This window comes from Aulonocara stuartgranti (assembly GCF_965226115.1).
Source record: "Aulonocara stuartgranti genome assembly, chromosome: 7".
Lineage (NCBI taxonomy): Eukaryota > Metazoa > Chordata > Actinopteri > Cichliformes > Cichlidae > Aulonocara > Aulonocara stuartgranti.
The window spans coordinates 61,539,716-61,562,252 of NC_138945.1; the positions used below are offsets into that span (position 1 = coordinate 61,539,716).

The following is a 22,537-nucleotide window of genomic DNA, read 5'->3' on the forward strand; positions in this document are numbered from 1 at the left end:
TAGTTTTTCTTGTTTTAGATTAATTTTATTGGTTTTACTGCTCATCAGTGAAACATGTTCATCAGTACCTCATCAGGGTTGCAATCAATTAATTTTTAAAATATTTTTTCAGTTCACAAAGTCATCTCAGTTATTTTATTTTAATTTTAGGTCTAACTGTAACATCAATAGATAGACTGTGGTCATAACGGATAAGTGACAATACCCACATATGATAGCTGGCACTAAAGGGTCTAAAGTGTGCCTTACACCATTACATCGCCAGCTACCCGAAACACTGATCCAAGGCAGGATAGATCCATGCTTTCATGTTGAATACACCAAAGTCTGATGCTACCATCCATATTTTGCTGCAGAAATCAAGACTCATCAGATGAGCCAACATTTTTTTTCAGTCCTCTATCATCCAAATTTTGTGAGCCCATGTCATCTGTAGTCTCAGTTTCCTGTTTGTAGCTTACAGGAGTGGCATCAGTGGTCTTCTGCTGATGTCGCCCCTCGTATGCAGAAGATGCTTTTCTGCATACCCTGATTTAAAAGAGTGTTTATTTGAGTTACTGTTGCTTTCATGTAACTTGAAGCAGTCTGACCTCTGATGCAATCAAAACATTTTCACTCAGAGGACTGCTGATCGTTATTTTCAAACTTTTGGACCATTTTCTCCACACCTAAGAGATGGTTGTGTGGTTTTCCCAGCAGATAATCTGTTTCTGAAATACTCTTACCAGCGCTTTCTGGCACCAACAACCAGGCATTTAACAAGCAGTTGAACAGGCGTACTCAGTAAAGTGCCTGGCAACTGTGTTTGTTTCACTTTTTAAAATTATATTTCATTATTATTATGTGTAGTCTGTGTTGCTTTGAGACTGTGCACCTCAGTTTAAAGCATGCCTTGTCTCCAGCATCGGCTCCATAGACTCAATGTTTTCTCTCCTCATTAGCTGTTTTTTTCTAATTATAATACAGTATTCCCGATTGAGTTTCACACAAACTGTTGGACTGCATAAGAAGTCTAATGTGGTTTATGCAAGGAACTAATTTTCATGTATTTCTAAAAACAAAACGGGATGTGGTTGCTATAATAACTGTGTAAGTGGTGCTTTGGTGATATCAAAGATGAAACCTCCTGTGGCAGCACATTTCTCCCAGCTGATAGGATCGCAGATCTCAGTCTGAAATTTCCAGCGGATATTGATATTGACACTCAGGTCAGCTGATTAAATCGATGATATATATATATATTTATATATTTATATTTGGTGGTTTTTGTTTTTGTGTCTTTAAAGAAGTTTTCTTTATTCAAAGTTTCTTGTTGGGAATCAGATATAACACAGAGGATCTACGCCCTAATAAATACAAACTGGACAGGGGTCAGAGGTCAAAGGTTACGGGACTGAAGTGCAATGACCCCAGCACAGCAGGGACATTCAGTCCTTAGAAATGTAACCCATTCTGCAGTGTGGCCTTTCTGCTACTCGCCCAGCCCCCCACTGTGTCGGTGCATGGACAGCGAGAAGGAAAATCCAATTCAGGAAACATTTCTACTTCTGCAGCAGCACACGGATTAGAAATGTGACATATGGATAAAGAGGAATGAGGGAATTTCAAAAACAACACAATAGCAGTTACAAGATTAATGTATTTGGGCAGGAGATGATTTAATTTAAATGAATACGATGTAAAACAGTTTAGAAAGAGGCTAACTCGAGACTTTACTCCAGCACTGATGCTGTGATCGTTCAGTAGGTACCACAATGCATTGACACCCCCCACCCCCCTTCCCTCCAGAAAAAAAGAGATTAAAAAAAAAAAAAAAAAAAAGACATTTGACAAGAATGTCTCACGGTTTTAAATTTATGTGTCAACATATTTCACACATACACACCAGTTTTAACTGTGATAGTCTAACAGTCACCACGGATGGTTTCCAGTGCTTTTATTTACAGAAAAGTGACTAGACTTCATGTTACTGTACACTTTGATATTTTTCCCTTTTTATAAATACCCATAGGGTAATAGGTCCTCAGTAGCTTTGAGTGCATTATATAGAACACACAACCCTAGGTTAATGCGTCTTTACTAGCGATACAAAACAGAGAACAAAGTACCAATTGTAACATCGAAAATAAAGGATACACCATGTTACAAAGTTACAGAAAATACATACTATATATATATATTTATATATATGTGTGTGTTTGTGTGTGTGTGTGTGTGTATAGATATATAGTCACAGAAAAACAGCAAAAAGGCTTGCGACAGAATACACTTTTTTTTCTTTCTAAGTCACATTGTTCATCATTTTTTTTAAAAAAGTATCCAAGATGAAGAAACCTTAACACACCCATCAAGGTCTTTCTTGAGTTTGTATCGGTCACCTGTGATGTTAAGTATCCCAGGAGAACGTTAAGGCAGTGCAGTCCATCATCATCATCGAGCTGCAGTGCAAGCATCTGCTGCAGAGGGCTCACGACAGGATACTGCTGAGCAACAAGAGGAGACTGAGATTGTACAGCTTAGAGCACGCAGAGCCGTCAGTCGCTGGACATCACTGACGGAGGGGCGGGCGGGTTGGTGGGACCGTGTGTGCGCCCGACCTCGTGGATGAGGGAAACTCTGGCAGAGGTGTACATTCCTTAAATCGAAGGCACAGCTTGGCAGCAGCATTGCACTCTCATAATGATTTTGCTGCAATCTTATTTTGTTTTTCTTCTGTCGACTGCTGAAGAAACTTTAATAAACCTCCCCACAAGTTGCAGCCAATCATTGGATGTGATTGATGTAATGCGTGTTTTAAAATTGTCAGAACATCCACGCCGTGATTCGTTTTACCTTACGCTGGCGCATTTTACTCTCCGTTCCCTTTTTTTTTTTCATGCGCTTGATTGGAAAGTGTTCACAGCTCTCAGATTTAAGGCTATTTGGCCCAGCCGGTGGTGGCCTCCCCGTTGATGTAGGCAAAGCCGGGGAAATGTTGCGAGTGTTCGTACTCTGAGTTCCTGCGTGGGCCCAGAGGTGAGTACATATCCCCAGAGGTGGCATAGCGGGACGAATGCATAGGCGGGCTGGTGTAACAGCTGTTACCTGGTGACACATCTGGCCACCGGGGGGCAACAGGCGTGGGGTGCAACCGAGGAGTGCTGCCCATCAGGCACGGCTCCATTCGGGACATCTGGCTGTTGAGCTGGTACTGTGGAGAGGAAAAGGAGGGGGATAAGTTAAGTAGAAGATGGAGCAGTACTTCTATGGTGCTGTTCGGCTTTGACTGCTATTCAAAGTGCTTTTTTCTAGTTAGTCACTCTTCGCTGGAACCATCAGGGGCAACTCAGGGTTTGGTATCTTGTCCAAGGCCCGAAGAAGACCACCAATCTTCTAACTGGTAAACTATATCAGTCAACCCCAAGTGATGGCGAGCTTTAGAGGAGCTGTTGCGTGGATTTTATCTTTTTCCATCCTTTATGTTAGGATACCTGATCTAACTCTCTTCCTGACAGCAAGTCATTTAAATGCTGCCCTCTTTGCGCTGCCAGAGTGATACGAACCTTAAAATTCCCTTTTCCACAGGTCTCGTGGTCCTGAAAGGTGACCACGACCCGGCCGATATCTCATTTGATGCTGTATTAAGCATAAAATATTGGGTTTGAACTGACCCTGCTACTGGTAATTTCCTGTCATGGGAAATTGCTTCACAAGTTGTGGCACAGTGGTCAAAATAGAAAATTAAGCCACTTAAGAAAATGAGGGTTTCACCCAAAAAAGTGCTTTTTCTCTCTCCCTCCTTGTGTGTGCATGCATGTGTGTGATCTGTTGCCTGTGGTGACTGACCTCAAACAGACCAAATCTGCCTGTTGACAAAAATATTTTGGACAGATGGGGATCCGGCAAAGTTTTCAGACCGTTTCAGCTCCATGTCCAACCTCTCGCAGTGACAAAGTGCAGGCATTGTGCCCTATTTAAGCTCAGACGGGGCTAAAAAAAAAAAAAATGTGGAAGTAGACCCTTTCCCCTTTTTTTAACTAAATATAAACACGACAGTCGAAGCCATTATGAGGGATCACGGCATGGAAAAAGACAGTCAGTGCAGAACAGGCGGCTCAGCTGCCTCTTGTTCACAAGCAGAAAAGAGACCATTGAATAACAATATTTTAATAAACGCCCCCTTGCCCTGCTCCGTGGCCACTGGCTCAGACAGATGAAGAGACTATTGAGAGCTGGAAAGAGAAGTAACAGAGCAAGGCCCCCTCTTGGCCCCGGCCGAGCCACCTTTCACTGTCTGCTTCCGCTGTGTGGAGAGGGTGATTCAGGGACTTTTAGAAACACTGCGAGCGCTGAGGCCCAGCTGATCTCCTCCCTCTATAAAGGCAGCAGAGGCTGGAGGACCCTTGACAGGAAATTGCCACCAAAAGAGTAAAACTCACTCGGTAACATCAGCGGCTCAATCTCATTCTAATAACCTTTCTTTTCTTTTTCTTTTTTTTTTTTAAATAGCATCATATTTAAATCTATTTATTCCCCTAAAAGGACAACTCAGTCAGTTCATCCTCACATTTAGTTTATCAGATGCTACATATTTTTTAACACGTAGTATCAGCCTCATATAATGCATAAAGTTTAAGTAGCAGTTAGGCATCACACAAGGTATTAAACCCCAGTATTTTCATACTGATACTTATGACTTACTTAGCTACTTACTTGAGTTACTTTATACAGTTTAAATCATAGTTTTACCTCCACGCTGTGAAAGTCTAAAAGTGTCCTATCACTGCATAGATGCAATCCAGGATTTCAGATCATCCAAACAGTCAGAGGGTTTTTTTTAATCTTTGGAATCTAACAAATGTCTTCCCAAGTGTTTCATTTATTTTCTTTCATTATTAAAACCTAATACTTTTATTATTTAGCATTAACAGGTCCTTAGATTAATATAAAACCTGAATTCATCTGATCTGCTACCACACCCCATTCCTGAGCATCAGAGCCTGACCTGTGCAGATGTACGGTGGTAGGCGGAGTAGTGCAGCGGGGCTGGGATCGTCGGCTCGTGGGCCAAACTCGGGTACTGGCTCTGGATGGAGTGAGGATGCTGGTTGGCGTAACTGCCATAGTTGTAGCTACCAGTGTACCTAAAATGGAGTTAAACAGTCGAAATTTAGTAAATATAATGAATCCAAAAAATAAATTGAGAATGTATTTTAATACTGCAATGATCAATAGTTTTGTAATCACCCATGCTCCTCCCTGTAGACTGGCATCCTGTGGGCAGAAGATGGAGGGGGTACGGGAGCGCTGCTCCTCATACAGGACAGCTGCTGCCCGGCCTCTGGAGCGGCTCCGCCTGCTGTTGTCACTGTGTATGTAAGGGACCAGGTATATGACTGAACAGCGCCTGGTAGACACATATATAGACACAGAGACAGACGCTTTGGCGCAGAGGAACTACGTTAAACTCTGCTTATTCTGGGCTTTTTGTACGCGAGTCCTGTCTCACCTGTCGTGGCAGGTACTCCGGTGTACTCCGGGGACACGGCTGCTGTGGGGGAGCTGGCCGAGGAGACGCCCACAGAGTGGACTGACCGAGCGGGAGAGTAGGATCCCGGAGACGGCGAGACAGGGGCGGTTTCTGTCAGCGTAAATTCCTCCTCTCTCTCTGCTGAAGGTGTCGGGAGGAAACAGGCGGTTAGACAGTTTAATGCAAAGAGGGATGCTATGTTAAAGAGCCAGAACAAATCTTCAGTTAGACAACAAAGTCTTTTTGTGTGGCAGAAAACAGGCTCATTCTAAAAGATTCATCAATACAAGGTCACTGCAAACAAGTGTATACATTTTATTCTATAATATATAAGATTAAAAAAACATTTAAAATTGAGAGAAATGAACAGGAACACTTTACAACAGTGAATTCCTGGACAGGTAAGAATAAACTACCTCTGCTGGTGTTTCGGAGGCTTTTCTGGACAGTCACCACAACATTTAGGGTGCAAATCTCCCTGGGTACGCGCAAACGTATGTCTAAGGTTTCCAGGCAAAGCTATGTCAAAATTTCAAGCTCAACTTCTAGAGTCAAACTTGAGAATAAGTCAAAATTTTTGAGATAACAGATGGAAATTTTTACTTATGGATGATAACAATTTCTTTTTTTCCAGTTGTGAAAACAAGCTTCCTTATATTACTTGATAATAATGTTGAGTGTTGACTAACAAGTGTTAAATTAATTTATTCTCATTTGTTTAAAAAAAAGTATAATACATAATAAATGACCCAAAAGTGGCTCTCACATAAAACAAATCAATTATGCTGGAAGTTAAGAATAATAAATAAATAAAACAGTTCTTTTTTCATTTAACAGATATTCAACAGATTTTTTAAATTCAAGTTAATTGTATTTATGTAGAACATTTAAAAGAACCAGAGTGTTTTCCAGGCAAAAAAATGACACTAATGACCAAAATATGAGAAATAAATCAAATAGTGTAAAATTAAACACCTGTAACTTAAACCTGATATTAGAAACAACAATAAAAAAAATCATGAAAACGTTGGTTGGAGAGGATTTATGTGGGATGGCAGACTACTGCAGAGCCTGGGGACAAGAACAGCAAAGGCCCGACCTGGAGGGCTTTAAAACCAAATGAAAACCATTTAAAATCAACTCTGTGTTTCGGAGGTAGAAACTGAGCTAAAACAGGAGCGACGTGCTGTCTTTTATGTGCACCAACTGTGTTTTGAAGCATCTGCAATCGAGGAAAAGTGAAATTGGACGATCCTTTACAGAGGAAGTTGCAGAGGTGCATCACTGAGAGGTGATGTAGGTGTGGCATAAACTAAAAACACCACTGATCTGATTGTTAAAAGTCAGAGATCTGTATATAAAAACGTGCCTTTGTTTGGGTATTTGTAGGGATTGGAATCGGAGGAAAGTAAGCCAACTTCAGCTTTTCTATCATTTAGCTGAAGGAAGATTTTTGCCATCAAGGGTTATGGATCATCCAATCAGTCAGAGTTAAGTTCAGGGTTTTGGAAATGTCCACTGATGTAGTCACCTTACCAAACAGCTGTGCTGCTGGTTACCACCTGCACCTACAGCTGGAGCGCTCACCTGTGCTGCCCTCGCCTTTCATGGCCCTCATGAGGTCATTGGCTCTCTCCTGGCAGTGCAGGGACTCCAGCAGGTAAAGCACATAGTCGTCAAACATGAGATGGATCAGGTGGAAGGAGCCTGCAGACGTATACAAGAAAGCACAATCAGACAGTAGAAGCATTTATCTGGAGTTAGAGTGGCACAGTTCCAGTGAGTCGCTGAAACCAAACAAACATCTGTCCAGCATGTAACTGATTACAACCATTGAGATGATGACATCACATCCTGCAGGCATGACAGGAGGGCCGCTGTTATTAAAAAGGAGCGAGCGCGCTTGTTTCCGTGTACCGAGTCAGTGCCAGAAATATGTCAGCTGACCCCGGGGGTCGCACGAAAGATGAGCATGTGAGGGAGTGTCACAATTGTGTCATTGTGCCGGCCGCTTCTGCCGCCGCCGTGTGCATAATAAACACTTGTGGCCATTGAGGGGAGCCGGGTGTAACACTGACCGGTCATAAAATGGGAAAAGACAGGCAAACGCATCGGGGAGAGGGGAGGGGCGACCTTTGTTAATTAGCTGTTTGTGCACAGAGACCTGCTTTATCAAAACACTGCAACCAGCTGTGTCTTTGATATTCACAGACAGGGACAGAGGAGGGGAGAGAAAAGCCATTTTCTTTTCTTTAATTTTTACTGCTTGTCGCTTACCACAAACAGTAAGCTGTTAAAGCAGCAGCCATTTCACTCGTGCCTACTCTCTCCTCGTCTCAAAGTCGAAGCTAAGCAAGCAGAGGAATCATTAAATGAGCATTTAGCCCCAATTAAGAGACATTTCATCTCTTTATATCAGTTTGATTTGGCTCATATTAGCTTTTAAATGTGAAAATCATGAGCAAGTGAGGGAAACTCTAAACTTATACTTAAAAAACCCTCAAATTTCACTAAAGATATTATTAGCGGAGCTATTTTCAGCAGTTTACATGGATGACACAGTAAATAAAACGACTGTCAACGCTGTGTGTTTTCTGTTGCATGAAAAGCAGGAGGAGCTCACCGAAGCTGGGCGCGCTGTGCAGGGTCATATCCCGGATGACTCTGGTACCAAAACACGACCACATAAGCAGGAACTGCTGGGCCACCTTCTTCAGGCTCCCGGGCCTCTTCCCCGCCACCTAGAGAGAACATTTCCATGAGAAAAGAGGGGGGAAGGGTGGGGACGCCGGGGTAGAATTAACCTCCGGGTCCGTATTGGGGCTTAACCCTCAGGAACGAAAAACATGTCAACAAGTCAACTATTTAATTTGCCCCCGGGGACACGCCTTCCCATTGAACTATTGTCTGAGCAGTCCAAGACGTTGCCGGGGAGACGGAAATTTTACAAGGCAATATCTGGCACATAATGGACGCAAATGGGAAGCTTGAAGACATCATTAACTGGGAGGATCGCAACCTAAGTGACTCGGTTTAAGAGAGAGTTGCAGGGAAGAGAGGGAAGAGGGCTTTCAGCCACAGGTGTCTCAGTGAGGGGAGGATTATAAAAAAATATGCACTTTTCACATGTGCAGCTTACACTGAAGTGTCTAAACAACCACACAAAAACAGGGGATAATGCCTGTTAGCTGTCTGACCTTGACGACGCAGCGATCCACCATCGAGTCCAGCCACTCGATGTAAGCCTCGATCGGCGACTGCTCCTCCAGCAGACGATCAAACTCCTGATACACTGTGAGAGAAGGGAGCGTTACATAGAACACAAACAGCACCTTCACCTTCACACAGCAGCTTCTACGTATGTGTGACCTCTGACCCCTTCCGGGCCAATGCAGAGGCGCGAGGGTGCAGGGAATTGGAAATGCTCCGCAGGGTGTTTGAGAGCAGATTGAACTTGTTTAACCTTTTGCTCTCCGTCATTAACGCTCTGACTCTGCCGGCCGTGGGAATGACCGTCCCTCGGCGAGTCGTTCACGTCATAGTAAAGTGCCCGTCCGGGTGAGTCAGGGCGACTTACAGTGGATAATAAGCTGCCTGTGCTCCTCCTGCGAGTCCTCCATGGTGTAAAGTGTCTGCTTGGTGATGCTGTTCAAGTCCACGTTCCTCCAGTCCTCTAGCATTTGAAAGGTGATGTCGGCGCTGTTTATCACAGTCCGCGATGCCTTGGGACAGATAAGTCAACAATATGACAAATCTAAGCATACCCACATCCCTTATCAGCTTTGTTCTTTCATATGGATTTTATTAAAAACATTCAGACCACGATAGGCACCTGACATAGATGGTTTAGTGATGTTTGCCGCTTTAGGATCTGCGAAAATCTCCTCGATACTGAAATACAAAAGGAGAAGAAAATACAATAAATCCCTGAGAAGTTACCCTATAAAATCCACACGTGCTTAAGAAGCAAACAATCACTTTGGCATATTTTATGCTTACGTTCAAATTTGATATTCCTCAGGTTTTCTGGAAGGTCATGAAGTGCTATTTTAAGCCACTCATCGAGCTGTTTGGCAAATTTTCGAATGACCTGAGTTAAACTGTGCAGATGAGGAGAAAATGAAGCACATTTAGTACCTGAGACAAAACACGTGATTTTATTTAATAAGGGTCACAACTAAAGAACTAATTAACTGTTAGAGCCATAAAAACGAAACATAAAGAGCGGACCATGAGTTCAAAACCATTTCGGAGCTCAGGATTGAGCACTGATCCTCAGTAAGACTGTTCAATTTGTTTTTTCACAAAAGACTCAAATTTAATTTTTTCAGCACGTCTTTCTTGTTTTGTCTTCCAGATGAGACTTTACTTGAAACTTTGAAGCTTTAGAAAACGAGCCACCCCGCCTTTACACATCACGGTAAATAAATTAATTGTGTTTCCAAACAGCTGATAACTTTAAAACTGAAGATGTGCCTGCAAATCATCGGAGATGGAATGACGTGACCCTACAAGACACACACTGTAAAAGTGTAGCTGCATAAGCTGTGCACAAGATATTAAAACCACAAAAAGAGAGGTTAAATCAGGATATTACTGTGAACTCTGAGCTGCAGTAGAGGGACACTCTCACCTATCAGGCAGTGCTTGCAGGACGGTGGGCATCAGCACCCCTGAGATGGCCTTGTAGAGGATGGAGTCACAGACACCGACGATGTTCACCACCGTGGGGGAGCCGAGGACAGGAAGCATGTGGGGCGGCATGCCCTGCCAGAAGTGCAGCAGGAAGCTCTGGACCTGTGGCCGTTGCACACGACGTGATATTACAAACATACAAGCGGCAAACACCGAATGTGCTCAAACAGACTTTAAAGTGGTCATTTTAAACAGAAAAGGACTCGCCTCATCAAAGTTGGCCCGAATAACGGTGTCCAGTATCCTCTGACAGTGTGTTCTGTACATCATGATGAAGGTTGACACCTGTGGGCAACAGCAGGGTATTAATCTAATTGCATAACAAACTTAATAGCTTTTTTTTCTCTTTGGGAAAAAAAAATGCTGCAAAAACAAGAAGATAAATCTTGAACAAAGCATGGGAGCCAATAAATAGATGTTACAGGCCTAGGCTTGAGCGGAGTAATATAAAACGAGCTTTAGAGATCAGCAAAACACAAACCATTTAAAATCATGGCCCCCCTTTAAAAGCCGGACAGCTAGTGCCTGTCCTTTTGTCCACAGCTAGATCTTATTATCTCCTCCAAAAGATTAAGAGTTAGAGAGGAGCCAGCATATAAATCCTCAAGGTCCTTCTCTAAACGCAAACCCACTGAAGCTCCCGGGGCAGATAAAAGAGCCAGAGGGGGCGCAGAGCTGGTGAGATGGCAAGCAACGGCGAAGGGAGGAGGGGGCTGAGGGGGGCGCTGGAAGGATGGACTTTTAAAACTCCTGTTTACCCTTTCTTCTGGCAGGCTGGCAGGCAAATTTAGGTCTTTGACATTTGGAAACTCTGGCAGGAGCGTCCCCAGTTTGGAGCGCGGTGAATACGCCACTGTCTGCTTCGTGGCCTCTTTCTTCCCCGTCTCGTTCACCCACGCCGCTCCCTTTTTGGAGTACATCACATCATAATACTGGGAGGTCTCCTTCACCGCTATTCCATAGTAGTGATACCTGAGGAGCAGAGACGACGGACAGATCAATGGCAAGGACGTTTGAGGATCACTTGGCTGATATATAATAAAATAAAATATTGTTTGAAAATTCTAATGTCTTTTTTTAAATAAATGTTATTTACAAAATAATAATAATAATAATACTCAAAGTGTGATTTAATTTTTTTTATTGATTAATTTTAATTTTGCTTTTTGAATACATGTCTTTTGTTTTTTTATTTTTTAGGTGAATATTTCCAAAAGTACGTTATCAGAAAAGCAATAAGTTCTTTCATATTGCTTTTCAAAGACAATTTACAAATAAATATATCCACTAATTTAAAAAAGCATGTGAACAAATCATTACAGGTTGTTGTGCAGGAAGAACATGACAAAAAATATTTTTTAAAAAGGAAAACTACAGGAACATAAGATAAATGGTAAATGGTAAATGGCCTGTATTTATATAGCGCTTTACTAGTCCCTAAGGACCCCAAAGCGCTTTACATATCCAGTCATCCACCCATTCACACACTGGTGATGGCAGCTACATTGTAGCCGCAGCCACCCTGGGGCGCACTGATGTCAGCAAAGCACAAAATGCAGTCTAAACATGTGGTTTTTAACCCTTGTGTGGTGTTCGTATTTTTGTTACTCAGCCAGTGTTCGTGGGTCTGGTGGACCCGCTAGAGTTTTGGCTTTCCAAATTAACACTATCAAACAATTTTATGTTAAATTACTCAACAGATGTTTACTTCATCCCAATTACAAGACATATGAACAGCAAACATGGTTAATTTTTTCCCTTTACCTTTGTTAGATCACATTTATGAATTAATGTGCTTCTCGTTTTTCTTTTATATAAAATGTTATAAATAAATCAGTTATAATCAAGTGGAGTGAGTGGAAAGACACAACACATTTACACGTGAAAAAATAATTAATTGTTTAATTTTTCTTTTGAAAAAAACTGAACACGGGTCTCACAGACCCGAACACCATACAAGGGTTAAATGTTTTTAAGCTGAGGAACTGACTCAGCTTCTCTAACATAAAAACCCTGAAACATCTTACTTTGACTGCCCTCTTGTTCCCAGTCGTCTGGTAGTCAGTGCTGGAAACTGCTGCCTTATGATCTGTTTATTGTGAGAGAAATACTGTTAGCAAGTATAGATTCAAAATATTTATGTGTTTTTGTCTGCGTTGGATAAAACCAAAAGAAAAAGAAAAGATGGTGTAAAGAGGCGACATAAGGAAGCACCTTATGTCGCAGGTGTGTGCATTTTACTTGTTATTATTGTACAATATGGCTTTACAGCACGCAGAAGTCAACAGAATACGCTGCACTTCATTTTTAGCTCTTGGTGAGAGAGTGTTTAATAAAGTTGGTCTTGCAGTCATATCCACAGGGAGCGCCGTGCAGAAGAAAAGCTTCCAGAGTCTATGTATTTATGACATCCATGGGTATTACTCCCCCTCCCTTACCCCCATATCTACAGCCTCCCTGCATCTTTCCACCCACCCATCCTGACTCCTTCTCTCCCTCTTTACCTTTTCCACTCCCTCCTTTCCACCTTTCCTCTCTCTTTCTCTTTCTCTCTTTTTTTGTCCAAAGAGATTGGCTCCTCGGTCCAGCTCCTGGTGCAGAAACTTTAGCAAACAGTGTAGCTCTCCATTGTGTGGGATGAAAAAAGAGGCCAAGCTGTGAAGTTTCTGTCAGGCCCCGCTTGATAAATGAGCAGACAGGGAGGCAGTCCGGGCCCTCTCTCGTTTTTTTGTCCTGAATCAATGAAGCCTTCCTAAAGGACACCCCACACTGCTCCAGCCACTGATCTAACATTCCGCAACATCTCACCCTTCCAAATTTCCTTTAATTACACATTAATCCAGGCCCCTTCTCTTTTTCAATATCTTCCGACAGGAGCTGTGGAGGGGCGGGGGTAGGCCCGGGTTGGGGGTTGGGGCTGGAGTCCAGGGTACAGGGGATGGCTGGGGGTAGGAAGGCTGAGGAACTTCTTGGGGTTGTGGGAACAGACCAAAGCACATCTCCTTTGGCTCTAGATTATGTGTTCAGCGAGAGCTTTGCTTCACACTGAGTTTTGATCTGATATAACTTCAACACAGCCGCACAAAAACCGACCCAGGCGTGCAACGGCCCCAGCGTAATGCTCGCGGCTGACTGAGCAGAAGACCGCTTCGATTTGTGGTGCATCTGCAACATCAGCTATAAGTTTTAACTTCGTACCTGAATATTAAAAACACTAAAAACTAAAAGAAAGTAGTAATAATTGTGAAAAGGCATTTCACAAATTAAACACTCCTCCCAAGCTACAATAGATGTGACTGTTGACTCTCCACACTGTCTGATCTTCATCACTACTCAAGTTTGCATTTCACCTTTCCAAAGCTGGCTGCGTTCACAGGCTGCGTGTCGTGCTTTTCGCTGAAGTCTAGGTAATGCATATAGAGGGCACTTCGGGGGATGCACACACCTTCGGCTATCTCGTAGTTTTCTTCTAGCCTGTGAATAACAAAGGGGGAAATGTCAGGTGGACATTTGGAAGCTCGTGTATGGTTTTATGACGAACAGGGCGTTTAAAAATTACCGTGATCTGATATTAAACTGCACGATGTTAGAGTTTATGTTATTAAGAGGACAGATTAAAGCAGATATGCCATTAGGGTACCGCCTCAAATTCAGTTCAAAGATGAGAAGAAAGAAGTAGGACACAATATAAATTAAAGAGCTACATCATGGTAATCATTATCTTACTTCCAGTGTAACAACACTGTAGCAGTGTTTATTATAAAGCAAACTGTCTGTTGCATCCCAGCAGAGCTAACTGTTTCACGGAACAGCCATGCATTGGGTTGTCATGCAAGACATGACAACGCATCAACAAAGACAACAGCTACTCCCTCGGGAGTTGCAACATCCATTTTTCCTGCAGCCTCGTCTCACTAACAGCTGCAGTGGACAAATTCACATTAAAGCAGAACAGCTGTTTATCAGTGTTCCCAATACTGGACGTCATATTTCATCAATCTTTGATCGTCGACAATGAGCACGTCATAATTTCTAAATGATTCACATTGAAATATTTGCCCTTATTTACACAAGCAGCATTTGTGCTCTTAACTGTTTGCCAACACAGGAGACATGAACACTTCTGACGTAATTAGCATTTCAGAGATGGTTTCAAGTATTCTGCCCCCAGTGGCTCAACAAAGCAATGACTTCAATACTTCAGCGTTGCTTTTCCGAACTCAAATATCTGAATGAGTCACTCATTTTTAAGAAATGCACATCACAACTCATGTGCATTTTTACATTTCATCCCTCATATTATTTGTGTAAATCTAACAACTTAAGAAAAGGTAATACGATAAATACAAAACGACCTAAAACTAAGCCTTGAGGTACACCAGCATCACAATTAGTAGTTTTTATTGTTTTCTGTTTGTAGTTCACCTTTTTTTAGTTCACTTTTATATTGCAGTGGAATTTTTCACAGCCCCTGTATTATTCTCTTTAATCTAGAAAAGATTTTTAAATTAACCAATAAGATTAGCACTTAATTGCTAATCTTCTATGTGTTTACAGAGGACGCAGGAATTAAGCAAAAAGAGCGGTATGAATGTGGTATGAATGTCGGTAACAATGTCAGCCTGATTTTTTTTTCACGTTTGTAAAAACTGTCCCTAAGAAATCCTGTTTTTGGTGCAGCCGTCAAACAAATCGCTTAAATGTGATGTCTGTAACTCATTAACAACAATCAGAAGAAGAAAGCACTATTTCCACTTTGTATAAAAAAAACACCATTAAGACGCAACAGACTGATTAAGTACAAGTAAATTTGACCTTTCAAACGGTTGAACTACACGTTAAAACCTGAAACTGCTGCAATTACTTTTATTATTATTTACAGAACAAAAGTTTCATTATTAGCCTGAAACATTAATGTTTCCCATGGTTTTCCAAGCTTCTGAGACCTCATTTATTACTCCAAATAATTACCTCTTAAATGCACTTTAATGCTGGGTAATATGCCATACCGTACTGTATGTGTCTGGGTACTGCATGTAGACCTCTGCATTGGCTGATTGTCTGTTTCAGTGAAGCTGAGTAAGAACTAAGATAAATGTTCATTTACTTAGAAACTGTTTTTTGAATTGGATCCATTTTTACTGCTTTTCGGTAAAACAGCTACATTTAGGTCTTCTGACAATCAAACTGTGATCAGTCACGTGACCCAATATATTATTTTAGGTTAAAAAATTGTTCTTTAATTACAAATATACAAGCATAACTAATGCTGGACAGATTATTTACTCTTGATTCAACACCCTACCTACTTAGCTGCATAAGAACTATTTGCTGATAATTTCCTAATAGAGCATACAGTATATATTATAACATTTTTAGACTGATTTTCTTCTGTTTAAATCAACAATTTACTTATGACACAAAATAAAAAGAGACTCACTTTGAAAAGTAAAAAAAAAAAGTTCATTATTATTACAGGATATTTGATGTATAAAATTATTCTCTTTTAATTCTCTAATTTTAAACAGACTTGTCACAATTGGAGTTGGTATTCCATGTATATATACATGATATGAATGAATTGTGGTGCATGTTGAGGCTGCAGGTGCAATTATTTGTTGCTGCCTAGCAGATATAAAGTAAATTTCCCTAAAATGTGCAGAGAAACTTATCATCTGTGTGTACGGGTGACATTTAAGACAATTTAAATTAACTAAATCAATCAAATTTACTGAAAATAATAACAGAATCTGCAGGATGAAGACAACACAGGATTAAAACAATGAAAAAAAGTGCTCTGATGTGCACATTATTTAATTTTTAAAAAGAATAAAACAGACTCTTTTGTGAGTGGTTGATTTAAAGGACTGGTTACATCAGTTTTACATTAATTTGAGAATATATTTAATATTTTAAATAGGCTGTTGTGTTTTGACATGTTGCAGCTTTTCTCTTTAAATGATAAAAGAAAATTTTTTTTAATAACTTACCATTCCAGCGTAGCCGGTGTCGAATGTGGTTTCGAGGCTCTGTTATTTTCTTTTTCTTCATCTGGAATAAACAGCACACGTAGGGCTTAATTAAGTAATTACAGCAAAATGACAGAAGTGTGGCACAAACATACACTTATCATTTCTTCTCTGGCTAAATGACATTTTCTGAGGTTTAAAAGCTACGTGCAGACAGAGGATTCAGTGCAAGTACAGTCGGTCCTGCTTACGTTCATCATTGGACATGTTCCCCAGAGACGTGTGGCTGGAGTATCGCTTACTCTCACTCTCATTAAGGCATCTTTCAATCCAGCTCTCTATAAAAAAGACCAAAGATCAGCTCTTAGAAATGACTTTAAAAAATTAAAAAATGACAAATAAGTTTTAAAAAAATGTTTAGTTTACATTTTCATTCAGTTTTGTTCTTTGTTTTTTAAATTAACTTTTAATTTAACTAAAGAAAACCCACATATTTAAAAATCCCTTTTTGTGAAGTGACTAATGTCATCCTGCAGTGGAACAGAGCCAAAGCTGTATTTGCATAAACACTGCAAATCACTGGCTATACAGGACACTTTAAATGTCGCTAATGTGACAGGGTGAGCTGACAACAATCGATTGTATGGGCAGCAGCGCAGCCCTGGCTCTATTTGACATGTTTTCACCAGGACGGCAGGAATCCAGCATTGTTCTCAGGAGACTACGAGCATACACACTTGCTTAAAAGAGCCTGTGCACATTACTGAAGCAGTCTGGGGGAATAGAAGCCATTGTCCTGTTTTAATTTCTACTTAGAAATAGCTCAACTGGTGTGCTTTCTGTGAGCGAGCAGCAGCAAAACACCAAGGCTTTCATATAGAAACAGCCGAGTAGAGTGGAAAAAAATCGAATTCTTTAACTATTTTTATGAGAGGCATTCACAAAATTCTTTTACTTTAATTCGGTGTAAAAATTGCTTGGATTTTAAGCTACAGCTTTTTCTCTACCAGGAAGTTTAGAGCTAAACTGCATGTCGTAAACAGAGAATCTGAATTATAAGCATAAAAACGAAGATGTGATCAGGAAAAAGTCACCGACATATTTATGCAAAACTAAACCAAACTTTTAGGCTCTGCAACAAATGGAAATCCTTCCACATTAAAGTTATTGAACCTTTTTTCATTTGCAAGTGACAACATTCACAGCACCAGCTGCTGGTGCTGTCTGAGCACGGCATCGAGGAAGATAATAAAAACTTTTAAAAGTTAAGATTCGATGAAGAGTGGATACTTCAATCTTCAGCACGTCCTGTCTAGAGAAAAAAAAAAAAAAAAAAAAAAAAAAAAAGGAGTGACTGCTCTTAAAATCCTGTCTAGAAAAAAAAACAACTAAAAACTCCAGAGGAGAAAGATTTTTTGGTACGTAAATATTTATAGCTTACTCTTTAACAGTGTTATAACACTGTAGCACTGACAGATGGTAAATAGCATCACACAGAAATTACATCATTTCCAGGTCCTCATCGTGTCTCATCAGTTCCCGTCTGCACTGGCTTCTTTCTCTAGCTTAAAAAAAACCCTGGAAATGAAAAAGAGAATCTTCTGAAGTGGAGCTAATTCTCCACAGAGGCTCGGATCTCAAGCTTCATTTGCCACAAGAACAGATAAGTTGGGGATCTAAATAATTGGATTAAATTTGATCAACAAGTGAAAATGGATGTTCACTCATTTATGAGCACACATTTGGGACTAAACTGCATCATCCTGAAAACTATGCTAAATGACAATTAAGGACTCACATAAAAAAAACAAACCAAATTGCCTGAAAGTGTGTATAATTAGATTTGTCATTAACGTTGCAGAGAGGACTCAGTTTTACAATAAGAAACTCAGTTTCTTACCATAAGAAAATTAATTTGGTGATAAATTCTTAGTAAAAACCTGTTTCAAAGCTGAAAAAATGTCTTGCTTTAGCAGTTTTGTACCTAGTAAATAACCTTTTTAAAAAGCAGGTGCACTGTGATGTACACTTGTGTTTTTAAATGCTGCTCTCATAATTACAAGTTCTCTAGTTTGACTTTAAAAAATAACAGCAAGAAACCAATTGTGGAGACTGAAGGTCCATTTCCTGCTTTTCTCTAATCAAGTGTCTCCTGCATCTTCCCGTAAGCGAGTGTGACCGAAAACACTCCCTCGTAAGTAATTTCAGAAATTTAAAAAGCTAATGAGCATCCGGACAGTTCACCCGAATGCCTGCAGAGAAAGTTCCAGACTTGCATAAGCGCAGCAGAAAACTCATACAATGTGAATAGAAGCTGGGTTTCCTCAACATATCCAAGGCAGGCAGAGTTTAACAGGACTGACCTGTGGAATCCATGTCAGGCTCCTCCAGCAGCCCGCAATGCATCCTCTTCCCATCAACGACACTGACTCCTCCAAGAAAATGGCTTAGCGCACGTTTCTCCCTCCTCAGTGGCTCTCCCCTCGTCTAGCTCTGTGTTTCCGTGACCGCTGCCAGTCACAGGAGATGTTGAGGATCTGAGGTTCGCCCAAGAGAGGGGTGGTGTTGGCGGAGGAGAGGAGGGGAGGTGGGAATGAGGGTGGAAAGGAAGGGGGTGAGGGTGTGGGGCGGGGGGGTAGAGACTCCAGAAATCCAGCGGGGGGAAAGCCAGACCCGTCAAAATGTTTGCTGATGTTTCATGGGAAAGGGGCTGATTTTATAGGAGCCCTGATGGGGACATGTCATTGATAGGCTTGGAAGGCTGATGAATGGCCCCAAGTCAGATGGGGATGTGGCAAGGCTCACTGGAAGTCTTTTGTGGGGCTGTTTTGAATAAGAAAAGCTCCCTCCCAACGAAAAAAAAAAGAGAAAAAAAAAAAGAGGCTTAGATCTACGCAGTCCTAACACTGTGGCCTCCCCGTCTTCCATTATGGCATTTAATACGTTTTTTTACACCCCCGAGCTCCGAATAAACATACATCTCTACACAACCACCACTCTTGCCTTTCCTTCTGGTTTTAACTCCCACTTCACATCCCTCACACACTTGTTGCCTGCATTTGTGCTGCTCCTCACTCCTCATTCAAACCACCCAAAGCACTATTGTGGTAACTTTTCCAGAGCTGCGGCGCAACACACATCCATACATGATGAAACTGCACCAGTGTGAATGTTTTGGTGGAGTTCTCACCTCTTTTTTTTTTTGCAACCTTATTTTTGGTATGCCTCTGAGAAGAGGGAACGGTCACAAAGGGGGGGAAGTAAAAGTGCAAAACCCGAGGCTGGGAGGGCTCTGATGGAGTGCCTGAGAGCTGGAGAAGGGAAAGCTGTGATTAGAATATGAATGGAACCGCAGGAGAGGGGGAGAGGAGAGGGGAAAGAAGAGGGGAGAGGAGAAAGGCGGATTATGGCTGAATTACTCACCACACCATGGAGCGCAAAGAAGGACTTTCACTCGCAGTGCGCAGGCGTGGACACCACTGCTGACACTCAGCGACGCACAGGACAGGGTGACGGACACAGGGCCACGCTTAGTTAGGACAGGGGTGAGCATCAAATCGGGCTCAAACAGGAAGGAAAGAGCTGCTGGATTGGGTGAAAGGTCAGGGAAATCTAATTTTTGACTCAACTCTCAAAGCTCTAGATGCTGGCCCACAAAGTCAGGACTTCAGAGGAGGACCTAATTAATTTCAGCCTAATTTCAATGGCTCTCACTCATTTTTTCCCAGCCTAGTGACTGTTATCTGCTTATTAGTGCCTCGTAAAATAGGACAGGTGCAGCCACTAAAAAAAAGAGCCCTTTTCCACCAATCCCATTCTCACACACTCTGCCCGCACAAACGGATGTGCTCTGCTTTGTTTAGTGAAAAGGCCCCAATAGAGTTGTGTGTGCACGTGGGAGTAGGGGGTATGTGGTTACGCCACATACGACAAGTTGGTGGCATTAGGGCTTCACTTTAAAGAGGAAATCATATGACTTAAAGCTGCTCTCTCCCTGGTAACGTCAACAAAGCTGCTGCATCGAGCATCCAGCTGTCCACTCGTATTGAATTCAAACAGGAGACATCCTGCTCTCTCTACCGAGAGACTTCAGTCACTCGTGTTTTTGATTGTGATCAAACAAAATTAATCTTCCAAAAATCAGTTAAAAATGTAAAAAAATTAACTGTACACTGCTGATTATATATAATAATAATAAAAAGATACTTATTGTTCCATGAGATGAATTCTAGAACATTTGAATGCTCATTTTCTGTGCGTGTATCAGCTGCATAAAGATGCACTGATATCAGAGCACAAACTATTTGCTCTTTCTACGAAAAGGCTTTAAATCATCAGGATTTCTGCATTGATAACTATAAAACTGTGCTCTGATTCTCATTTATACGTTTAACTAACACAAGCATCAGCTGATGCTTTGTGAGTAATCACTATTCACACCTGTAAATTCTAAAAGGTTAATACATGTCTTAAAATTGTACTTTAACTCCTTCCCAAATAAAAAAAAAGACTTGACAACACACCTCAGTATAAATGCACAAAGTGTTAAATGCACACTATTTTGTTTTCATTACTTCTTGGGTTAAATTCATAACGAAAACATTATTTACAGTGATGCAGTGCATTCACTTTTATTTCAGGCATCTCTGTTTTATTACAGATTCTTTATGATTTGACAGGATGGTGGTCACCACTTGCAGAAAACAGCCCTTTCTTTATCTTTAAAGCAACACTAGGTAAGGGTGTTTGTGTATAGTATAACATGTTACTGACGTTGTATTTTTTGTTGTTGCATTTTTAATGTGTTTTGAGTTTGCATGGCCGCCACCTGGGCAGGTAATTCTCAGACTCAGTACGATTCCCACAGAGCAACTTTATAATAACATTATTATTATTACTTTGAATTTTCTAAGGAGTTTTTAATTGTGTTTTTCATTTTAATCCAGTTTAGTTTGATTTCGTTTCCTGAGCGGGTTTGCTCATTTCAGTTCAGATTTTATTGTTTACAACTAAAAATAAGCAGTTATTAAAAATTATTTTCAGGGTAGTTTTTGTCCTAAGTATCGTATTTATGACATATACCAGAGGTAAGATTTACGGAAAAAAAGTCTCACAGTGTTGTAGACATCTGAAGCCTCAATAAATACATCCATCAAAGCCTCATCAGACAAGCTGTGAGAATAAATCTCACAAAACTAACATATACAAAATTGTCATCTAAATTTGTTGTTTTGGGGGGTTTTTTCAGTTAATCTCCTAATTTCACAACATTGTTTCATTAAAGTTTTGAAAAACAAATAACTAAGTTTTTTATTTTAGGTAACTAAAATGTTTTCACATCTAGTTTTAGTTGATTCCTAGTTAATTAATTTTAAAGTTAAGGCAGGTTAAAGCATAACACAACAGAATTTGTTAATTCAGGTAATAAAAAACAATGACATCCCATGGCCCCCTTACACACACACATCATGTGTTCACGGTGCAGGTGTAAAGTTGCAGTCACAGTAATTCAGCATTAGAGAAGTAATGCTTTTTTACGTGTTGGGTCAAATACTTTTCAAACGGCTCAGCAAATATCAGAAAACACAGAAACTGTTTCTGAACTAAACTGGTGTCAAGAAATGTAGAGAAAGACTCGAGAAAGAAGTTAGCACAAAGGGGACGACTGCTGATATTTTATACACTAGAAAACTAAATCTCAAATGTACTGTCCTATTATTTCGTATATTTATCTGATAGTGGATCTATACATGATGTGCTTTTGAATGATATCTTTGAGAAAGACCTTGAAAAACAAATGCGTGTGCTAATTTCATGTTATTCAAAGGTTGCATGAAAACGCTGGGGCAGGTTACACTGGTTAATTTGCAGTAAGTGACAAAGTTTACAGCCATACAGGACACTGTTCGTGGGTAACAAAGATCAGTTTATATTTAAGGTGACGATACTGATTAGATTCACTCAATTCTACCATTTAGCTTTATAGCGTCCTTGGGTTGGATATCTGGCATGTAGCTGCACGCACCTGCTTTTATCTTTTTGAATTTAAGTGATTAAATCAGCAGTGAAGAGTGAATCTACTGAAAAGAAGTTATTATGGGACCTCTTTGACTCTAGGGTATGTTTTCTTCACACTGCACTGCTACAGCCGATCTCAAAGTTTCCAGCTTCAAAATCCTACTTAACATTTATTAGACAGGAGAAAAGCAGACAGAAAAAAAAAAGTGGGGAAATATGACCCAGGTCAGGATGTTCAAAAGATCTTGCGGTCAAAACATGTTTCAGGACAAACAATTTAAAGTTGGTGACATCCTGGAGATTTTGCCCTCAAAGGGCAACCTTTTGATATTTGTAATGAAAGAAG

General features: G+C 40.7%; 1 protein-coding gene across 4 annotated transcripts; it reads right to left on the bottom strand.

The window, feature by feature from the left end:
* Nucleotides 1–1,633: 1,633 nt before the first annotated feature.
* Nucleotides 1,634–22,440, bottom strand: rfx4 (regulatory factor X, 4). 4 transcript variants are annotated; one of them, XM_082539331.1, is made up of 18 exons: nt 18,537–22,440; nt 16,425–16,511; nt 16,195–16,255; nt 13,555–13,678; nt 12,232–12,293; nt 10,963–11,176; nt 10,412–10,489; nt 10,143–10,306; nt 9,509–9,609; nt 9,342–9,400; nt 9,087–9,231; nt 8,707–8,801; nt 8,133–8,250; nt 7,097–7,216; nt 5,489–5,647; nt 5,227–5,386; nt 4,985–5,123; nt 1,634–3,190 (listed from the first exon to the last, which is right to left on the bottom strand). In XM_082539331.1, exons 1-18 carry the CDS (start codon nt 18,577–18,579, stop codon nt 2,918–2,920), a joined length of 2,202 nt encoding a protein of 733 aa, XP_082395457.1. In that variant the 5' UTR covers nt 18,580–22,440; the 3' UTR covers nt 1,634–2,917. The 4 variants fall into 4 exon arrangements, with proteins under 4 accessions (XP_082395457.1, XP_082395458.1, XP_082395456.1 ...); XM_082539332.1 differs by having other exon boundaries at nt 5,227–5,347; nt 5,489–5,650; XM_082539330.1 differs by having other exon boundaries at nt 5,489–5,650.
* Between the last annotated feature and the right edge of the window lie 97 nt (nt 22,441–22,537).

Coding starts and splice junctions, on each gene's coding strand:
- rfx4 (XM_082539330.1), bottom strand. CDS start 18,579: ATGCATTGCGGGCTGCTGGAGGAGCCTGACATGGATTCCACAG. Junction 16,512..18,536: donor GCCTGACATGGATTCCACAG/GTCAGTCCTGTT, acceptor TCTTTTTTATAG/AGAGCTGGATTGAAAGATGC. Junction 11,177..12,231: donor GGAACAAGAGGGCAGTCAAA/GTAAGATGTTTC, acceptor TCTGCTCCTCAG/GTATCACTACTATGGAATAG.